The 22650-nt window shown below is 37.0% G+C and overlaps 3 protein-coding genes and 1 non-coding gene across 4 annotated transcripts; 3 read left to right on the top strand and 1 right to left on the bottom strand.

Annotated features, from left to right (window-relative positions):
* Positions 1-234: 234 nt before the first annotated feature.
* On the top strand, positions 235-1322 carry LOC103434144 (uncharacterized). The gene has a single exon (XM_008372452.3). The coding sequence runs from the start codon at positions 425-427 to the stop codon at positions 1082-1084; it is 660 nt and encodes a 219-aa protein (XP_008370674.3). The 5' UTR covers positions 235-424; the 3' UTR covers positions 1085-1322.
* A 707-nt stretch (positions 1323-2029) lies between these two features.
* On the bottom strand, positions 2030-11577 carry LOC103434145 (5'-3' exoribonuclease 4-like). Its single transcript, XM_008372453.4, has 22 exons — positions 11078-11577; positions 10386-10488; positions 10218-10294; positions 9941-10132; positions 9640-9759; positions 9388-9450; positions 9167-9304; positions 8906-9070; positions 8327-8404; positions 7510-7596; positions 6679-6756; positions 6380-6475; positions 5827-5897; positions 5514-5642; positions 5336-5412; positions 5205-5245; positions 4998-5072; positions 4276-4427; positions 4069-4173; positions 3914-3989; positions 3350-3426; positions 2030-3212 (listed from the first exon to the last, which is right to left on the bottom strand). Exons 1-22 carry the CDS (start codon positions 11282-11284, stop codon positions 2531-2533), a joined length of 2889 nt encoding a protein of 962 aa, XP_008370675.3. The 5' UTR covers positions 11285-11577; the 3' UTR covers positions 2030-2530.
* A 1473-nt stretch (positions 11578-13050) lies between these two features.
* TRNAK-UUU (transfer RNA lysine (anticodon UUU)) lies at positions 13051-13123 on the top strand. The gene has a single exon. It is a non-coding gene; the product is annotated as a tRNA-Lys (tRNA).
* A 2243-nt stretch (positions 13124-15366) lies between these two features.
* Positions 15367-19071, top strand: LOC103434146 (cysteine synthase). The gene is made up of 11 exons (XM_008372454.4): positions 15367-15490; positions 15966-16020; positions 16128-16237; positions 16408-16465; positions 16859-17122; positions 17207-17344; positions 17474-17525; positions 17703-17782; positions 18167-18226; positions 18393-18473; positions 18755-19071. The coding sequence occupies exons 2-11, from the start codon at positions 15979-15981 to the stop codon at positions 18845-18847; spliced, it is 978 nt and encodes a 325-aa protein (XP_008370676.1). The 5' UTR covers positions 15367-15490; positions 15966-15978; the 3' UTR covers positions 18848-19071.
* The last annotated feature ends 3579 nt before the right edge of the window (positions 19072-22650 follow it).

Below are 22650 nucleotides of genomic sequence, written 5' to 3'. Positions count from 1 at the left end.
AACTTTTAATACACATTTACCTACCCTTTTGTGAAGATTTGACCTACTATTTGTGATGTAATATATAGTAGTCACTAATATTGTTCTTGTTTGGTGGTGAAAGCTTTAGAACTATACTGTTTGGTTGGGTTTATTGGTAATTGGGCTTTAATGAGTTGGACACAAACTCAAAACCCGGCCCATTAACTTGGATCCACCTACATAACCATCACCTTCCCCACCTTATCCAACTCTCTGTTTCAAAGCAAGCATATACCCTCCAATGGATCCCTTTCCTTTCTCCTCCACTTACACAGACAACAACATCACATTCCCAAATTGACCCTAATCTTCTCTCTCTACACTTTCTCTCTCTTCTTTCTTTTCACTAACAAAGGAGCTCTGAGAGTTGCCGACAAAACACAGAGAGGATTTACAGACATCCATGGCTTGTGCAACAACCAGACCCACCTTTTCTTTCCACCTCTCAACCACTTTCCCCCAACATTCCCACCCAAAATCCAAAACCCTATTCCCCAATCCCCCCCTCCTCCCAAAGATCCAAACTTTTTCCCTCTCCCTCACTCACACCTCCCCAAAACCCATCAAGTTGTCTGCAAACTCCATTGACGTCTCGAAGGAAGACAAAAACTCCATTGATGTGTCAAAGGAGGACAAACCCACTTCAGACGAACCCACATCGCCCCCTCCCACGTCCTCCGTAGACCCACCACAGCCTGTGCCGGAGGAACTCGAAACGACGCTCGACAAGCGGCGGCTGGAGGAGAAGTTTGCGGTGTTGAACACTGGGGTGTACGAATGCAGGTCCTGTGGGTACAAATACGACGAGGCGGTGGGAGACCCGTCGTATCCCGTGCCGCCGGGATTGCCGTTTGATAAGTTGCCGGAGGATTGGAGGTGTCCGACGTGCGGGGCGGCGCAGGGGTTCTTTGTGAGCAAGAGTGTGGAGATTGCTGGGTTTGCGCAGAACCAGCAGTTCGGGCTGGGCGGGAACACGCTCACTTCTGGGCAGAAGGCTGTGCTCATATTTGGGGGACTCTTCCTTTTCTTTGTGCTTTTCTTATCCGGGTATTTTCTGCAATAATCGAAGAGGTATGGGGTTTTTTTTCTCTAAATAGTGAAAATATATAATAATTCAATTCGCTTGAAAATTCTCAGAGGTATAGTGTCGTTTTGTTTTGTAAGATTTGTGTATTGAATTGTGGCAACAATGGAGGAATTTAGGTTCTGTAAACGTAGCATTTGAAACATTCTGAGCTGGAAAGAAATTGTTCTCTTTTTGTTACTAAATGAAATACAACTCAGAACAAATTGGTATTCAAGATTGTGGTTCGCTTCTTTTCTCGGAATGTTTACTTGGAACGAGGGAAGTCATAAATCGGGAAAAGAAAGAAATGATGGGTATGTGTTTAACTAGAAGTTGGTGACTTCTATGGATTACGGATATTAAAATGAAGGAAACTAATGAAAATAGTTTGAAAACTTTGAGTTTAACGATAAGGACAAAATAAAGGGTAAAATGAATAGTATCATAATTGATTTTTTAATGTAAAAATATGATTTTTCGTTAAAATGAATAATACTGAAAGATTTTCGTTAAAGTTCCTTTAAAATGAAACACAGACCGTGTTTTTGCTACAACTTACGTGTGTTAGTAAACACAGAGAAAGTCAGGAGTCCAAATAATTCCATTTCACATATTTAGATCAGTCAAGATTTGCCATGGACGAGGTTTGAGGTTCGAGTTTCATCTAAGACGGTAAAACTCATGAACAAATACAAACATTCCGTTGATCCAAAACACAAGTTAATCTCGCCGTTCCTGCGTTTAATCTCGCCTTGCAAAAGTTTAAAAAAAAAAAAAAAACTAATGAAAAGGATTTGAAAACTTTGAATTTTAGGTAAAATAAATAGTACGAGAATTAATTTTTTAATGTAAAAATATGATTTTTCGTTACAGTGAATAATACCGAAAGCTTTTCGTTAAAATTCCCTTAAAAAAATGGTTCCCTCAGCAGAACCCTATGAATTCCACAAATAATATCATACTTCAAAACAAATATCCAGGTACAAAAACAAACTAACAAACCGAAAATGTTCTTGGAGCAACGGACATTGAATTCCTTTCGGACTGACATAATATTTCCCGACTTGCTAATAATACGTCAACCCCCTACTTCTGATTTGGGTAAGCGCCTTGCCGAATTCTTCCTATGAAACTAAGACAACAAACTGCAACTATGTACTGCATATTTTACAAACTACCTAAGAAATAGTTAGTCGTATATGCCCGCCGTAGCCGGTTAGTACCTGTGAGAGCTTCTGGAGAAGAGTCGTCCTGTGTTTAACGTAACAAACAATCATGTGGTTTTCGATACTGACTGCACAAATTAGGGAGGCTGAATCACTTTCACATTGGAACCACAGGATCAGCAGCCTCTAGTAACTGGAGTAATTTGTGTGGCGGCACCTCTTACAAAGAACAAGACAACATCACACAAATCCTGAGGAATCATTCCCGGTCTGGTCTCTACGGTTTGACATCCTGGGGAGCCCGCGTCTTAACTTGATAGACCTTCTTGACCTGCTGTTGCTCACATGCTCCACCATATCCAGTTTCCTGTTTCCTTACATGTAATCCACCATTTCCAGTTGGTTCTTTGCTAATCCACTTGGTAGGTGGCGAAGGAAGAGCACCCATGTTCTGCACAAACTGGTGCTTACGGTTTGCTTGGTATCCTGAATTTGGCATCCCAGGTGGCGCCGCTGCAGGTGACCTGGTTCTCCCACTGTCTTGTACTGTTAAACTAGACATCACGGATCTCAGGTTGTACTGTTCTTGATCTTGTACTCTATCTTGTGTCCTAAAATTCTGTTCTTGATGTTGTACTCTTTCTTGCGCCCTAAAATTCTGTCTGTCACCTTGCATACCATTTGATGCAGGAATTCTAGGCCTAGCCATCATGACCTGAGGATTGAAGGAATTTCCATACGTTGCTTCTTCGCGGAAGACCCTTTCATACCCAGAGGGCCCAGCTGGCCTTGGTCTGTTGACTGGATAATTTCCTGCATAATTTCCGGAATTTCGTAATGGCGGTTGATCCCATAATCCAGGGGATGAACCATTAGGTTTAATATTAAGGGTGTTCTTGACCAGGCGGTGAGCTGCTTCTCCCAACATGGGTCCAGCAATTGCTCCAGGTATTTGTGGCCTATAAAACAAACGCATCAGGTTCAGAAACCACAATCCAGAGCCCCGAGTTGCAGTTATAAGATAAATATCCTCAGATATAGATCTTGTTACTAAGCAAAAAACATGTAAAATCCGGACATATGGAATTCAACTCACCTCTCTCTGCCTTGGCGTCGAGGACCTTCGTCGTGCCATAACGTAGGGAATGGTTTGATGTCCGTAGGTCTTACAACCTAAAGACATTTAAAAGGACAATCCAAATTAGATCCCCCTGATAAACAAGTGTAATAGAAAAGATAACAGAAAAAGAGGACAAGAAATTGAAGCATATTCCCAACTGTCTTAGCATCTCCAAACACAGAGCAATGTGACGATAAATCAACACATGAAGTGATAATGAAAAGCTCAACTTATATGCAGCTACTCACATTTTTTTAACCATAAGAAAATAGAAATAACATAATATTTTTCATTAGAAAATTCACATTGAAAAAAGCCACAAGGATGTAATATTTTCATGTATGCAAACCATGAACCAAAGAAACACCAACCACAGGAACCTGATATATCACATATCCCAGCTTTAATGGGAAGAACGAATGTCTTCACAGGGGGGTATGAGCAATAGGTATTTGACATGCCATGTAAAACGTAATGACATGGACTACAACGAAAAAATTTCTGTAAGACTTGGACAAGAACTTTAAAGAATCCAGATACCTTTCTGGGCAGGATCACACCCTTGGGAGGTTCTGGGATGTGTTTATGATCTGCCGGATTAAGATATGTAATATTTCTGCATACGAAAAGTCCCACCATGAAAACACTGTATTCTCTTTAAATACTTAAACAACAATAGTAGAGGCTCTACTTACAAGACTTGGTTACAATCAAGGTCAGGATAACCACGAATAGGGGAAGGGATTACATATCTTAAGCCATTTCTCTCAGATAACCCAAGGAATCCATTCATTCCACCACTGAAAAAAAAAGAAAAAGAAACAAGAGGGTCACAAGTCAAGCAAATTCCACAGTGACAATTAGACCATGAGTCCCCATAAATTACTACTAAAATAACCTACCTAGCAATTGGGTCTATCCGCCATAAAAATCTTTCATGTAGGGGTGTCTGATAAAACTGTTGGTAGTACATACTGATTTGTGCTGCCAAAGGATGAGAAGGATAAACATAAAGCAAATCAAGCATCACGCTATTCCGAGCCTGCTCTTCTTCCTGCATATGACAAAGAGTATGAACCCTCAAAATGTAGTAGTAAAATGAGGGCCAACTTATCGTGGTTATTGCAGTTAAAAGATGTCCAAAATAGCCCTACGGTAAGATAGAGAATCCTAGATAAGTCGTAGGCTCATTGCAGCCCACCATACAAGATCTTTAACTCCTACTCTGACCCAAATGTAATCCATGATTCCAAAGACCATCAACTTTTCAGGCATTTCAATCTCAAATTATCAATACATACACATAGCCAATAATTTCAATACTATTTGTTCAGACCTAGAATAGATAGGCATGATAGGATGGATTAATATCTCATGTCATTCTCACAACCCCAAAATTCAGTCTATCAGAACATGGTGCCATATGTTTCCCTAAAAACCCTGATTGTAAAAACTGAAATATAACTCTTGCAAGCTAACCTAGAACTTGTAAAAACCAATGCTTTACATAAGTATTGGTATACAAAATCCATTTTAAGGGGTATAAATTTGACAAGTAAACATATGAACATGAAGTATAATTGATGCAAAAATTATTAGGAAGAAAATGAATATTCTTCCATACCGTTAAAGTGCTTTCAAGCTTCCTTGTCTCAGTAACCAATTTCCTCTCGTTAATGAACGGCAATTTGGCAACACCCTGACTTCCAAACACACACACACACACAGACACATAAAGTGATCAATCTACCATTAGTTTACCCCTCCAAAAGGAAAAACAAACACAAATTTAAAAAATAAAGAAAAACAACAACACTACAGAAGATCATACCTGCCATGCAAAGCGCTTGCCATTCATGTCAATTTCAAAATCTGGAGTGAGATATTTCAAAAGGAAAATATTTATCAGATAGGATACAACTTCACAGTATAAAAAGATCCATACAACTAGACAATTATTACCAGCAGGATAGAAATTATGGATAGGTGATCTTGGATCAGTCATTAAGTTTCTGTATTTTTCCGGAAGAGCACTAGAGCTGTAAAATAGAAATACTGAGCATTATCATATCTAGAAGATGAAATCTTCTATATATAAATAACTTATTTGAATAAATTCAAAGCCACAAATGAGAGAGACCTTGCAGCTGGTAGGGTTCCCATTAGCTGATCGAAGGGCTTAAATGGCTCTCCCAAGAAAAATGTTATTTCCAGTTCATTTAAATCTTTTAGATCAGAAGCAAAAGGAGCATAATGGTATGGATAATACCTGAAAAAAAAAACGATTACAGATACAAGCAAAGTTATTGAAACTGAACTGGATATCAATCCAGTCAACACGGTGGCTCAACATGTCACCCATCCAACTTCCAGATAGAGAAGTCAGACCTCCAGATCAGCAATAAGATGAGGCAAAGCAGGTAAAAGAAGCAAAAGGTTAAAGTCAAACTAACCATATCCATGAGCAGACTCCTTGGTAATAATATCGGCAAACCCAACATAAGCCTTCTACATATTTTAAAACCTGCAAAGAAACAAAAATATTTTAGCATAGAGTAACTTAGTACTTGTCCTATCAAACCAGGAAGAAACAACAGCAAAAAGACGAAAAGCTTTTAAATTAGATTAAGTTCATTAGAATGGCATGAAGGCAGCAACTGAACCCAACAAGAATCTCCTAAACTCAAAACATATGAAATCTTCTGATCTCCTAAATTACCGACTGTTCATACCTAAGTACAGACCTGATCACAGTGATTTAACCTTTTTCCTCGATCACTATTTTTTTTTCTCCTAAGAAAAAAAAAGCCAACTATAGATGGGTAGAGCTACAGACCCCACGCACAGCTTAAACCTCCAAGGTTCAATCCAAAATATATATGGCAGATGATTCAATAAAGATATCCGTTCACATGAAAAGCAAAAATAAGTAGTGTAATATCCAAAAACAAAACCATATCCACAGCCAAATAATATAACTAAAATGTTTCGCCTGAGAGAGCTTACCAAGTCCTTTTTAACTTTATCAATCTCTTCTGGTGTTGATACTTGAAATTTCTCAGCATAATACCTTTCTGTATATCCAGGCTCTCCCAATTTAACCTGAGAAACAAAATAAAATCAGACGCACAAACACCATACATTCCTTAATTACTTGGCCTGCCCTTCAAAGAAGCTTTCAGTCTCTTCATGACTTTCCAGTGAAATGAGTGAACAAATATACAATAGATGGCACAAAAAGCTAAGTTATTTTATCACTGTATTATTTTAAAATTTGAACAAACAGTTGCAATTATATTGCAGACCTTATCCATCACCGGAGCCGGTAGCTCTGCTGAAGTTTCTCTTCTAGCTCTATGTCTCTCTTCATTATTCTCAATAGCCTGCAATATAATCATCATCAGCATGAAGAAAGACATGTATGATTGACTAAAGGAGCAAATTTCTGACCAATAAATAGTTTTGGATACCCATAGCATGATTAAGTGACCTATAATCCCACAATTAACCCCCAGAACAAAAGTTCACTTCCATGGCTCAAATATGGTTATAAAAGAAAGGCTCTAAGCCTTTGGTTCACATATCATGTAGCGAAATTCATAGTGCTAAATGTGAGTGGATTAACTTTTCTGTCAAATGGATCCACATAAGGCCAGGACATAACACATAAGTCACTACATAATTATGATTTATCATCGTGTTCAAATTTCCTTTCATCAAAGAAATATCAAGTGCACAAATGCCCCTACAAAAGCTTATACCTATAAATTTCTTGCCTTTTGCTAGAAAGGCTTATTTAACTACCATCATTTACATCTCATAGGAAGTTTTCATTTTTGTTTAACCAAACATCTCACTCATTCTAATGGGAAAATATTTAAGACCAGATGAATTCCGTTGTAATCAAGTAATCACCAAAAGAAACTTAAAAGAGTCCACTAGGTATCAGTATTGACAAAAAACTTCCCACAAAAATAAGACTAAGAAACTAATGGACGAACAACAATTTTGCAGTGAAAGGAGTAAATTCTTTATCATGCTTAAATTTGTCATCATCCCTTGGTTTCATGATGCTCCAGTAAATTGACAAACAAATGAACTGATAGTACACATTAAATCAGAAAGAAGAGGAAGACCTGCTGAATTCGAACCCGCTTTTGAAAGATTTGGCTTTCAAAAACAGCAACAGACTGAATAAAATGCTCTACTCTGTCTAGCAATACCTGTGAGAGAAACTCAAATGGATAAGCACATGCATGGTACCAATATTCACTAAAATCAACTAGGGTTAAATATAGATCAAAAAGATTTTTGCCAAAAGATAATATATTAAAATGTTATGCACAAGTTCTTCATAGAAACATATTCAAAACAAACAAAAGCAATAACAGAGCAAGCATCCACATTTTTAAGTGCAAGGGGGTGAGAGAGAGAGATTAAAATATTTTACACATAATGAACACATCTGACAAATATGAATAACCCTGTTCCACTCTTTCCTTTCATTGCTATCTTGATTGTGTTTCAATATCAGGCATTGTATCCCATTTACACGCAATACTGCAGTCATCCACAGATCTATAGGACCGGCTCTCCAATAATTAAAGTTACAGTCTACTACGGTGAGCTAATGTATTAGATCGATAATAAGATTTAAGTGCACCAGTCTCCTACATTACAAAAGTAGGTCTTCCCAATATTGTTATAGTAGCAATGATAGAAATGGCATTCATTAACCCTCATTCATGGGTGCATTTAAGATCTTTCACTCACTTAAAAAATGTTAACATCCAAACAGTTGATACTTTTTCAAATATAAAAAACAAGAGAAACTTGATGTAGCACCCATTACAAACATCATACATAAGAAACTGCAATTGACACATCAGAACGCATTTATGGCAAATGCAATGAGATACAAGAGTAACAGACATGTAAAGAAGAGCAATTTACCTCACCCGCATCAGTAAGATAACCTCCCATAGCAGTGAACTCCGTTCTATAAATATGCATCAATAAATTAATAGCACCCTGAGGCAGTAAAAAGTTAATAGTAAATTAGAAAATACCCCAACAACTACAAGTTATACAAAAAACCTCAAAAGATCAACTTGAGGGAAAAAAAACCTAATCCATACATATTTCATGCTTTAATGATTATTAGCTGTGAAATTCCTTTGGTGTCATGCTTTAATTGATTATTAGCTGTGAAATTCCTTTGGTGGCCTTCTTCCATTACAAAGTCAGAGGTCTTTTTCTAAAGCATTGCGTTTGAAGTGCTTTTATCTAAAGTGCAATGTTATCAAGGGCTTGCATGTGAAAGGGCCAAAACTTTATCCTTTCATCAAGTAAAAAAGAAAAGTGAACAACCAATAGAAGGAGCAGTGAACAATCATGTGTTTGATACGGTAAAAGTTAACAAATCTTAGACACTTTAATTTGACGAGAATGTAATAAACTTAGTACCTAAACCCCTAAAATTGGCAGACTTCTGAAAATCAAAGCAACAGACTGCTAGCTATAATAACGTACCTCTCTGATCTCCAATGTTGGCATATGTGGAAGAAAGTCATTGCCAACAAAAAAGCACATAAAAACAAAATCATCCACTATCCTTTCAAAATTGAGCTGAAAAGGAGGGTTGGGAATATCCAGCTCATATTGCAAATATTCACGCAATACCCATATGTTGAGGAACTGCACAAACAAAATATAATTTAGGAATAATATGAGAATGATATCAAGAGGAATTCAAAAAGGGTAGCAACGAGAAGCAGGATCCATTTCTTCAACCTGATATTTCTTCTGGTGAATTGGTGTATCATCAACCACGTTTCCATTATCATCAGATATACCACGACACTCAGCTGCCAGATGACCCACTTGTCCACAAAGAAAACATTTTTCTTGTTGACCTGGAAAAGTAATCACCTGTACAATTTTGGTAAACAATCTATAAGATCAACCACTTGTAATAAACAACTTAGAAAATGTTCTGAAGAAAGAGCAACTACCTCTCTTAATATTGAGAAGTGAACCTCATGTGTAGCTAAAGCCAGCATAATTAGATCTGCATCCTGATTATGATGATCCAAATTCCCATTTTAGAACTAAACAATGCAGCAAAGGAATACAAAATGGCTTCCCATTCAAAGGACATAAAACATGCATACACACACGGCAAAAAAAAATTATTTACAAAAGCCTGATAATGATAACAGCAAATAAAAGACTCGCAAAAAAAGGCCTAAATAATAAACACTCACCAAACCATAAAGACAATGTCGAGTGTTAGGATCAAAACCAGGGAGGCTGCGTTGCAATCGGATGTATGACATTATTTTGTGCTCTCCCTCGCCAGGAACATTTGCATCAGAAAGTATAACCTTCAAATAACCACCCAATGCAGCCCCATAAATAAATTTAGAGAGACAAAGTACCCTGAAAACCAGAAGTACATGGTAAAAATATAGAGAATGGATTACTCCATAGACAGAGAACCATCTGATCTTGAAGGGACTGAGGGAGGCAATTGCAAATCAATACAGGCAATGATGTCAAACCAACCTTCGTAGACCGCCAACCAGGGTTGTGGTTCAACCTACTTTGTATGTAATATTGAAGTGCCACCGAGAGCACTGCCATAAATTGAGTGCCCGGGGTTATGACATTTGAGTCTAAAGTTTCAGGTTTCTCTTTAGAAGGCAAAGATGTCCCCTCCATCTCAAATTCTTTCTTAAGTCTTTCCTCTTCAGCTTCCTAACATAAGGATTTAAGAAAAACAACAATAAGTTCACTGCCTCCCTGGATAGGAACTAATTATGCACAGTGAGTAAGATGTTACCGCTTCAGCCGCATCTTTTGAAGCTCTGTAACGTCGAGAACGTTGCTGATTCATTTTGGCTCTTGGAGCAACCCCATCTACAAGATTAGAAATATATGAAGTACTAAATTTAGCGCAAGAAAAAACATTATAGATAAACTACTTAACATGTCTTAAGTTAAATCTTACCAATTGCCAAAAAAAGAAGCTTTCTTGGGCGAACCAATGTGAATAGATGATCAATGTAATCAAATATTGATTTGAATACATCATCATAGGTAGCGGGGGCAGGCTGCACACACGCACACACACACAAAATTAACATGTCATCACAATACAACTTTAAGCAAAGGCATTTCCTCATCGAGAGGTCACTCAAAGCACATAATAACCTGGTAAATGCCCACATTTCAAACACCCACATAAACAACAAGATAACTTTTACCCAATCTGACAGTCCAAGTCAATATTTAAGTCAACATATGCAAGATAAACAACGGAGTCACGTACTTCCCACAAGAAAAAGGCACTAAATTTAAGTATTGTCAAGCCACATATGTATATGTATATGTGTATAACTGAAGACTAAATTTTTCCTCTAAAGACTACCAAAATCAATCACTTCGATCATCAAACGCAAACACGACAGAAATAACATGCAAACAATCAATCTGGAACTCAATTCTCACCGACTGCAACAAAAAGTACGAAATTGTTGAAGCAACCCAAACAAACACCTCCAAAACCCATAGTTTTGTACAACAAAAAATTGCCATTAGACACAAATTAAGCTAAATTCTACCTCTGAGAGCACCAAAATCAACATTTTACAACAAAACGAACGGAAATTGGAAATTGCAGAGGAAAAAGAGAGAGCGAACCTTCCCATCGGGATGAAAACAGGGATGTATAATGCCGTTCATGTCAAGGTACAAGTTGTCGAACTCGGACCCATTAGGGTTCGGTCCGGAGACGTCGACTGGCACAGGGACGCCATTGGAGTCCTCTCTGGCATGCTCCTCCACGACGTCGGCGATGGACTGTGGGTACCGATCCGCTAGCCAGCGGTAAAACGCAGGAACGCCCATGAATACGGTGTCGTTTGAGCGGAGCCGGAGATGGGACGGGACTAATTTATCCGGAGAGAGAGAAAGCGAGAGAAGGTTTTTGGAGATCTGTTTGTACGGAGCTTTCTAGCGGCCACTAGGGGAAATAATACTGGGACGAAAATGCCCTCACCGTGAATAACGAAGAGGCAAAGAGGTGACGAATTGGGGGGTGTTTGGACGTAGGAGGAGCGTTGTACTCGTTTCTTTTTGCTGAATTGCGGTGCTTGTACTTTGGTCCTTTTGCACGTTAATTTTTTCGAAAGATTTTTCAGCGTGACTCGACCACTATCATATAGTGTTATATTCTAATATGTATTTATAAACATGAAAATCTAAAATTTTGATATCTACAGTATTATAACACATGTATTTATTTATTATTAATCTATTAGAGATTGAGAGGTATGGACCAGGATCCTCTCCTGAGCAGATGGAGAGGATCCTCCTGACCAGGGCCATCGGGCTGTTCATTTTTTATCCAACGGCTACAAACAGAGGGTCCCTCTAAAAGTTATAATAATTATAGCCGTTGGATAAAAAATGAACGGTCCGATAGGCTTGGTCAGGAGGATCCTCTCCATCTGCTCATGAGAGAATCCTGATTCGAGAAGTATCAACTTGGTTGTTTGCTCATTTTATGTAGGCTTATTTATTTATATATTTTTTTTTAATTTCGGGAAGTAAAGTGAGGAGAAGGTTGAGTTTTAGAGGTACGGGTGTCAATAGTCTATTACATAAGCATGGATTAGTAAACAAGTACACTCATAAATTTCCTAGTTTCTTCACTTGCACTTCTATTTTTTCAAATTTTCAAATTTAATGAACCGAAAGAGAATTAAGAGACGTAAATAAATAAAGGTGTATATAAATCGCTTCTTGTTATATTAATCTTGAGCAAACATCTAAAAAAGAAAATTTGGATAATGTTATTATTGTACTCATTCATGGATCGCTCTTGTTTCATAAAATGTTTGATTGTCAATCATTCCACATCAGACTATAGGCAAATATGTCATCTCTTATTTTGTAAATTAAGTGCGTTCATAAATTTTTCACAAATTACATATAGAGTTCAATTCTCATCATGCACTCAACGAAACAATTTCATATTAGTTACTTAAGTTGTTATTTTGACAGTATAATTGAATTTTTTAGAAAAAGTATTAACTAGAACTTATATTTCTATTGAGAACCAAACAATGAAGATGATTAATTTGTGATATGAAAATGTATTTGTAAACAGGAAAATTTTCTCTCCATTCGGTGAGAGTGTTTCTCTCTTTGTGAGAGTCTTCCCACCGCTGTGTGAGTGCCCTCTTTTCTTGTTTTTCTCCTCCTGACCGCCGGCCCTAGTTATGGTTAGGGTTGATGGCAGTCCTCTTCTCCTTCTTTTTCTTTTTTTCCTTTTTCTTTTCTTTTTTTTCCTTTTTCTTTTCTTCTCCTACAGCTTCTTTTTCCCCTATCTTTTGGTTCAATCCTCCCTTTCCTCCAACCCCTTTTGAATCTGCTTTTACTGTGCTTGAAGGTCTTGGTCCTTAAGAAAGTAAAAGGATCCTCACCGGATATTTTTCCTAGGAATCCTAGGAATCCCGTAATTGTGTGTATTCATCGTACATCGTGTAGTCAGAAAACATTTAAAATTCAAATATAAATAGTACCTAACAAAAACTGATCACACGATGTATAACGAACGAATACGATTATGAGATCCTTAGAATCCCTAAGAAAAGGACAAAAGTCGTGTAGCCGTCTTAGCTCAGCTGGTAGAGCGCGTGGCTTTTAACTACATGGTCGTGGGTTGCATTCCCACAGACGGTGGGTTTTTAATCTTTTTAAAATATTGGGCTAACCCAAAGAGATTTTAAATTCCGGCCCTTAATCTAACATCATTTGGGAGCCTAGTTCCTTTTGGGCTGGACCAGAAAAAGCAGACATGAAGCCCAAGTATTTTATTCGTCGTTGGCAGTACCAACTGGCCCAACAGGTCCTGCTGTTGCCCACGTGTCATAAATTTTTATAAGAGAAAATTGTAGAAATGATCCCTCAATTTTAATCCAATTAGAGAAGGGTCCCTCAACTAAAAATTTATGATCATGGTCCCTTAACTAAGTGTAGTTATAGTCTTTTTTGTCAAATCCGTCAAAATTCCGTCAAGAGGAGTCATGTTGGAAGGATTATTGATACAATTGAGTTAAAGTTGAAAGATTATTACTCTAATTAGGTTAAAATTAAGCGATCATTACTCTAATTATGTTAAAGTTGAATGATCATTGCTTCAATTTGGTTAAAGTTAAGGGATCCTTGCTACGAGTAGTCCTACCACATGCATTCTTGCGGTCTTATAGTATGCCGCCACATAAGAAGTCCATCCACCCACCGTCACCCTCTTTTTATGTGAAAAGTTTCAATGTGCAGATAACACAAATGGATACATCAAGCGTCATTAAACAATTGGTTAAAATTTTCTTTTCTTTTCAAATTTCTAACTAATTTTATTGTTATACTTATGGCTGGTTTGGTATTGCTGTGCTTTGAAAAAAAAAACTGCTTCTATTGTGTTGTGAGAATAAACTCATTTTTTGCTGCTTCACGTTTTTCATTTTTTTTTTATCAAAAACTGTGAAAATAAGTTGCTTTTAAGTATTTATCAAACACCTTTTTAAGCTCAACATTTTTTAATATGCACTTTTTATAAAAACACATCATTACCAAACCAGTACTTAATATATCGCGCCGTCTGCCAAACATCTTAAAAATTATCTCATTTTACTCCACCTCCCAACTTGACAAAGCCACCCATAACCCACCCCAACCCACCAGCGGATACTCATACAACTTGCCTTATCTCTAAAAGGATAAACGACAAAATTGATATTCAATTTTTCCAAATCTATTTTTGTCTGTTAATGTTTTTTTATTCTTATTTATTGCTTTCTTTGACGGGTTTAATAATCAATTTTTGTCTGAGTGTTTTTTTTTTCTAAAGTTGTTGCTTCCTTTGACAAGTTTAATAATTAAACTGGACGCTCTAATATTTGTTTAAACATTTGAAGAAAAAATAAATAAACTTATTCATTAGGAAAAAATAGAGGAAGGGTAACGTTAGGCTAAACATCATGATTAAAGTATAAAATAAAAGATCATGATTAAAAATGTGACATCCTTTTACAGGTAAACTTGTTCTTTTATTCATCGTTGTCGCATGTGGGATATCCCCAATATTATCTTAACCAATTATTAACAAAGTGACATATAAATGTTGCATTTTATATTGTAAACGAATCATTTGTAGCTACTCGTGGCACACATGACCAAATTATTAAATGGGATATCCACAATATTCATGAAAATAATGAGAGGTCAAATTGATAAGAAATTCCACGCACATGAGAGGTCGAAATTGTTGAAATCTCACATTAGTCGTTTCTTTGAAAAAAATAAAACAAGAGTTTAAATACTCTAACTTCACCCAACACTGAGACTTTTTAATAAAATATCATATGTGTCGGATTATGCAAATGAACAACATCGGTATTGTTAAAAATGAGCATCTGGCCCTTTGAAACATATTTATTATAAAAGAAAATATGGGCTGTTTTAAAATTGTTTTTAAAATGACTGCAAGTGTTTTTTTGTGAAAATATTTTTTAAACCAATTTTTAATAAAAACGCAAGCGAATCTTTAAAAAACATTTCCAACTGAACTCTATGTTACAAATTCACCAAATAATAAGAGAAAATAGAAAAAGAAAACGGCATTTCCAATTTAGCACCAGCAAAAACGATGTTTTTCTTTCTTTTTCTGATCAATAAATCTGAAACTTTTTAACGTACCTTTTCTATTCCAACAAGAAAAGAAGAAGCCAGCGATGACAGTGAAATCCAGAAATTATTTTGAGGGAGTTTTAACGAAACACTCCGGTACTGTTTATTTTTAACAAAAAATCATATTTTTTCATTTCTATAGTACTATTCACTATATCTGTCATTTTTCATTAAAATTAATTTTTTTTTAAACTTCTCTTTAGTTTTCTTTTATTTTAATAAGTCTGACAGATGTAAGGCCAGCTGGAATTTCTTTAAATCTCCGCAAACTCTCTCTCCCTTTTGTCATTTGCTCTCGCAACCCCACATTACATTTTCCTGCTGCTCGTCCTTTCTCAAAGTCTCAGCCTTTTCAACCTGGTAAGCTTCTCTGTTCCATGTCCCTTCTGTCAAAGATTTCCTGAAGTACTTAGCACTGTTACTGTTACTGTTCTTGCATGTGATTTACTATGTTGGGCTTTTATTTAGTTTTCAATCGAAATATCCAATTTTGTTTTTCAGTTGATTGTTGTATCATGGTCATGGATTATGGAATTGGTTATTGGGATTTTTGGTTGTTTGATGTTAATCATAACCTGTTTGGTTGCTGAGAAAATGGAGGAAAATGAAAAGGCTAAAACTTTGAAGAGTTAAGAAAATATCAACTCACTTTCTCAGAATCTAAAGTGTTTAACTTTACAGTGAAAAATCATAAAAGATTGCACCTTTGTTATTTATTAATTGAAAAAGAAAACTTGGTATTTTTTTCTTGTTGTTCCTTTGAAGCTGAATAAGATTTTGAATTCTATGTATTTGTTATGGTTGATGTCTTCAAACTCTTCATTTGTTTGAACAGATATCTGGTAAAAATGGTGGAGGAGAAGTCTGGGATTGCGAAAGACGTCACCGAAGTAAGTCGTACCCCATTTCAATTTTGTAGCCTTTGATCTTTTGAGTGTCTGAACCTTATCTGGTATTTAGCTGCTCGGATTTGTTTACTCATTGTGGATGTTTGCAGTTGATTGGTAAAACACCGTTGGTGTATCTCAACCGTGTGGTAGATGGCTGTGTAGCGAAGATTGCTGCGAAGCTGGAGATGATGGAACCATGCTCTAGTGTCAAAGATAGGTACTAACTAGTTCTGATCCGAATATCTATCAGTTGCACACTCTGCCCAAACAGGAACCACCGACTTACAAATATACGAGCATGTGCTTTCTTTAGTCTGATTGTTCTGAAGTTGCACTTGGATGAAAACTTATGATTTTGTTTCTAATAAATTCGATTGTTCATTGTAGGATCGGATATAGTATGATTCAAGATGCCGAGGAGAAAGGTCTCATTACGCCAGGCGAGGTTAGCATTCATTTCATACTTATCTAGACAAGTGAAATGGGTTTTCTGAATCCATGTGGTGCCTTTGAAACCTTTATAGAAATATCTGTTTATTAATCATTATTTGATTTCATAGTTTAAGACCTTTTCTGCATACAGTCGGTTCCTATGAAGTCCACTATTCAGTCAACAACTTGGTTTAGATATCAATCAATCTTGTGAAATTCCGCACTGTTTTGACTTGTGATGTTCTTCCTGTCTCTCTCTCGTTCTCTGTGCGTAATAACTATTGTAATGACCGGTGATTTTCTCTACATTTTCACAGCCAAGTAGTGTTCCATATTCGGTTTCTGTAGTTGGTGAGGTAAATGAGAAACTTTTGATTTGACAAGTTCTTCTTGTATCTTGTTGTAGAGTGTCCTGGTTGAGCCTACAAGTGGCAATACTGGCATAGGATTGGCATTTATGGCAGCTGCTAAGGGTTACAAACTAATAATCACCATGCCTGCTTCAATGAGTCTTGAAAGACGAACCATTCTTCTAGGATTTGGGGCTGAACTTGTCCTCACAGATCCAGCCAGAGGCATGAAAGGGGCTGTTCAGAAGGCTGAAGAGATAGTGGCAAAGACACCCAATGCTTATATGCTTCAGCAATTTGAAAACCCTGCAAACCCAAAGGTGAAGAAAGTTCATACTATTTTTTGTTAATTTATGACTTTCTGTCCTAATAGATTGATCAAAAGTCTTTTCTTTTCTCTTTAGGTGCATTATGAAACTACTGGACCAGAAGTCTGGAAAGGCTCTGGTGGTAAAGTTGATGCGTTTGTGTCTGGGATAGGGACAGGAGGTACGATAACAGGTGTTGGGAAGTACCTCAAAGAACAGAATCCGGACATAAAGGTTGGCCCTTTCTTTGCACATTATAATCTAGAGGGTAGCAATTGTTCAATTTTTAAGTGATAAAATTCTTATGTCATATTTCTCATATATCTAACCGCCCACTTGCTCCCTTGCCTTTCGTATGTCTAGATCTATGGTGTAGAACCAGTTGAAAGCGCTGTTTTATCAGGAGGGAAACCTGGTGAGTCATGAATCATGATGGCCTGCTTGTCACAATCACAAAGTGTTTAATTATAAAATGTTGTGTCTTTTGATTTGGGCTACAGACTCTTAAACTTCATTTTGCTTTGAAAAAGTGTGCATTTTCTTCTCATATTGTCCTTTGCTTAATTTAATGATGGGTTAACTTATATCTTAGGCCCTCACAAGATTCAAGGAATTGGTGCTGGCTTCATCCCTGGAGTTTTAGATGTCAACGTGATGGATGAAGTTATTCAAGTGAGCCTTAAATCTTTTACTTGACATTATTCTTTCACTGAAACATGCGGTATTGTGGTTATTCATTTTGTAATGATTAGTCTTTTTCAAGTGACTTTCTGGCTAATGTAAGAAGTTGCATAAAATGGTAAAACATCGCGATTGAATTTGTGAAAGAAGAGATAAGTTAGCTCATAAAAATTCTGGAATGAATTAAATAATCCTGATTGCGAATACATTTTTTATTTCATTGCATGAATTCAATGATTATGCTCATGATGATAGCACCAAGGTATATGCTGTGCCACTTTTTTCATTAGTTTTATGAAATCGAAAACCTTTCTTCCGAGCTGCAAGTTTATATTTGAGAACCAGACTGAAACCCATCCTTCTATGGCTTTGCAGGTATCAAGTGAAGTTGCTATAGAAACTGCTAAGCTTCTTGCATTGAAAGAAGGTTTGCTGGTAAGTCCACAACCATAAAGGAACTGTTTGAACACGGACATCTCTTGGTTTTAGTATGCTGTTTACAAGTGTCCTGAATTTTACAACAATCTCAGTGTTCTCATTTACTTTGGTTGCTTCCGTTGTTCCATCTTCTATTATGATCTATGTTTAATTTGTATTGCAGGTTGGGATATCATCTGGTGCTGCTGCAGCAGCTGCAATCGAAATTGCAAAGAGGCCAGAAAATGCCGGAAAACTCATTGTTGTAAGTGTAACCTATTTCCCGCACTAAATTTTCAACGATGTGTTGGCCTACTATAAGCCCAAAAGGGATGGCACTATTCATTTTCAAACAAGAGTTAGACATTGGACTACCGTGCTTGTTCTAGTATGTTTTATAGTTATCCTTGAACTGTGTTTCACTGAATTGGTTGCAAACTTCAGTTTCTGCGTAGTTTACGCAAATTGACAGGAACAGCACGTTCCCTACAGACTGGATCACTCGCTAATAGGTCCAACTACTTTTTGTTTCCAAAATGTCTGCAGGTGGTCTTCCCCAGCTTCGGAGAGCGTTATCTATCCTCCGTGTTGTTTGAATCTGTGAAGCGGGAGGCTGAGAGCATGGTTTTTGAGCCCTGATATGTTCCCCAGCTTCTTCAAAAGGAGTTGTATAAATTTCATGCTGTGCGAGGAAGAGCGCGCGATCATCAAGTTGCACCGTGTTTCCGCTTTGAGTGCTTTCGCTTTTTGACATGAGTGACCCAATAAAATGCTATGAAGAATAATGTGCTAGCTTTGTTGCTTGTAATGCAATTTGGGAAACAATACTTGTGTGGCTTACTAATTTAAGAAACTTTTCTGCATTTTTCTCTTGCAAATTGGTTGTACGATTGCATCAAAAGAAGCAAAATTAGCAAATTATAGACAGACCCGTCTACTCTGCCCTCCCAGTTCCCATACACTCACATCCTCTCCTATTTTGTGCGGTCACAGTTAAGTCACGTCAACATTTTATATTAATTTTTTTATAGAAATAATAAGACAAAAAGCAATAGTGATATAAAATGTTGACGTGGTTTAACCGTGACCGCACAAATAGGAGGGAATGAGAGTGTATGGGAACTAGGAGGGCAGAGAAGCCAGGTCCCAAACAGTAGGGTTGGGTTAGGCCGGCAGTGCGCCCATCTTTTTGCATCAAAGTTTGAATCTTCTTCACTGTAATCCAAATTCAAATCTGAATCCTAGGATCCAAGTTTGAATCTGATAAAAAAAAAAATTGTCTAATACTAAATTCTGATATTTAAAATATTTTCAATTTGCTACAAGTGAGATGAGATTATTGTAACAATAATGTCTAAGGGCTGGTTTGGTATTACTGTGCTTTGAAAAAAAAACTGCTTCTGCTGTGCTGTGAGAATAAGCGGCTGTAAAATAATGTTGTAGAGTGTTTGGTAAACTTTTTTGTCAAAATGCTTTTGAAAAAAAAAAGCAGTATTATATTGTTTGGTAAACTTTTATGTAAAACAAATGTAAAAAAAAGCCGGTTTTTCATAGCTGGGTTTTGTAGCTTCTTGTTTTTGGCTTTTTTTCACCCAAAACTGTGAAAAAAAACTGATGTTGAATATCTACCAAATACGAAAAAGCTCCCAGCTTTTTTTTATACCAGCTTTTTTTAGAATCACCTCAGTACCAAACCAGGCCTTATTCAACTAAGTGAGGTCGGTTGTATGAACATCATTGTACTCGATTTTGCGTCAAGTCTTTCATTAGTTCCAAGTACTTTATGTATTTTCTTAGATTACTAATCACATTTGTTCGTTAATTAAGCTCCACATTATCTACACGCCACATGCAACAAATATTACTCATATTTGTATTTTTGACACAAAAAAAAATCTCAAAGTTATACATTCTTGAAGAAAGAGGTTATTACATCTGAAATTTAATTACAAAATACTGGAGTAGTGGAATGTATATATAAGAGAATTAACAAGAACATGAATACAAGTTTCTTCACCAAGTAACAATTAATCATTAAACCTCTCTTAATTTCTCTCATCCTCTCGAATCTGCCTAATTAAACGTGTCTAAATCCTCTTATTCCAATAATCCCCCTAATTTAATCAAGTCTGGAACAACATTAATACATCTGTATTCACTGTTCATCATCACCACCGTCAATCTTGCATATTCTTGGTTTCTTCGCAGCAGATTCGCCCCCTTCCATTCTCCGTTTCGAGCTTTTCTTCCTCAAACTTGGCACGTCGTCGTCGTCCGCATCATCACGAACAAATTCAAGCAAGCTTCTTGGACTGCCGCCATGCTTCTTTTCGACACTCTCGACACGTCCGACTTCGCTAAGTTTTGATGTAGCAGCACCAAAATGATGAGGATTATTTTGGTTCAGAGTTTTTGTCAGCGCGTTGTAAAGCCTAATATTATTATTTTCTTGGACGCCATCGACACTATTGTCGCATTCTTCCGACAACAAGAAGCTGTAGTCCCTCGCCTCCCTCACCTTCCGAACCTTCTCCTGCAACTCTGCCGGAGTAAGCCCAAGGTTTTTGACATACAAGCGGAGCGACTCTCTCTTCATGCGGCATTCGTATCTTCGTTTGCTTCTTGGTCTTGTGGGTACGAGCAGGACTTTCGTGACTCGGCCGTCCGGGTGATGGTGAGTCCCACGCTTTCGCTCACGGGGATCATAGTAGTCCCGGCAACGGTGATCAGTCCGATGATCACAGCGGTCATGGTAGTCCCGATGATGGTGAGTCTCACGAGTCTCATGGCGAAGGTAATGATCATTGCGAGTCCAACGGTCACACTCACGATCACGGTGGTGCTGAGTCTCAAGATCACGGTGACGGTGAGTCTCTTGGTCACGGTGGTGGCCGGAGAAGAAAACAATTTGGAAGGCTTTCATGGTGGGAATGTGAGTGAGTTGGAACTTCGATCGGCTTAGGGCAAGCTACTTCTAAGCTGTGGAGTTTTGGAAGTTGGGATTGCAGTTGGTAGGGTTTGGATTCTAATTAACGCTTATTCCAATTGACTTTCTTATATAGGAAAGAAAAAAACATTTTCCTAGTCGTATTCGACCTAGGATTCCCAAAACAAATAGGTTTCTACTTTGTTTCATCTTTACTTAGAAGTGAGAAGTTTTAGATTCAAATCTCGTAGATGACGAGTTCGATGCCAAATTAAATTGTCCATTGTGTGGTTTAGCCAAACTCACATTCCTCCTAGTGTAAAAATATTGATATACTTACAAAAAAAAAAGAAAAAAAATTCAGATTAATAACTCAGTTTAATAAAAGAAGGGAAAAAAAAAAGGAACTTTAACGAAAAACTCCCGGTACTGTTCACTTTAACGAAAAACCATATTTTTACACTAAAAAGTCAATCCTGATACTATTCATTTTACCCTTTATTTTGTTCTTATCGTTAAAACTCAAAGTTTTCAAGCCCTTTTCATTAGTTTTCCTAAAAAAATAAGAAATAAAAAATGGGTATTTAATTATTATTGTGGTCCGTGTTCACATTATAATTGGACTTTCTGTTGGTGCTAACGAGACTTATTAGCAATTATTTTCAGAAAAGACAAATGATCTTGGTTGATTCGAGGATGAGAAATGATTTCTACGCATTATTTTTCACTTTCTGTATATCTTCTTTCTTTTTGAACTATTGATTTGAACAAAGGACTAGAGTGAGATGAGTGTTCAGAAAAGTGAGAAAGTGGGAACAAATCACTTCCCTTTATATCTTCATTCTGTATATCTGCATTATTTTTCACTTTCTGTATATCTTCATTCTTCATCGTACATTGTGCGACCAATTTTTATCAGGTACTATTTATATTTAATTTAAAATAAAAATATTTAAAATGATTTCTGACTACACGATGTACGATAAATGGACATGATTTGAGAATCTCCAGAATCCTCACAAAGAGGATTCGAAGAAGATCCTCCTTCAAAAGTTGCTATCTTCCCACTCCAAGTTCCAACCCAAAGGAAGAAAAGCAAGAAGAAAGGAAGCCAATCATAGTCTTGAGGGTAAATCGCCAAAATGGTCTTTAAGATTTGCATAACTCATCACTTTGGTTCCTGAGATTTCAAATTGATAAAAGTGGTCCCTGAGATTGTCCACCATTCATCATTTTTGTCCTTCCGTTAAAAACTCCGTTAAGTGTCCCGGAACTCTTGGCCGGAAGTTTGGGCAATTTTCAAAGCTTCGTAACTCAATCGTTTCTTAACCAAATTCGACCCATAATATATCAAAATGAAGATAAGAAAGTGTAGAATAAGATTATATATATTTCAACGTCCAATGGTTTCCAGAGATGGCCGGAAAATAGCCTCAAAGTTGACTGGTCCGAGTGAAAACTTGAAAACTCGCCAGAAACTAGGTAAACTTTAAACGTTCATAACTTCTTCAATACT

This window comes from Malus domestica, chromosome 04 (assembly GCF_042453785.1).
Source record: "Malus domestica chromosome 04, GDT2T_hap1".
NCBI lineage: Eukaryota > Viridiplantae > Streptophyta > Magnoliopsida > Rosales > Rosaceae > Malus > Malus domestica.
The sequence above is the reverse complement of the archived record's forward strand: the minus strand, read 5'-3'. Positions and strand labels throughout refer to the sequence as shown.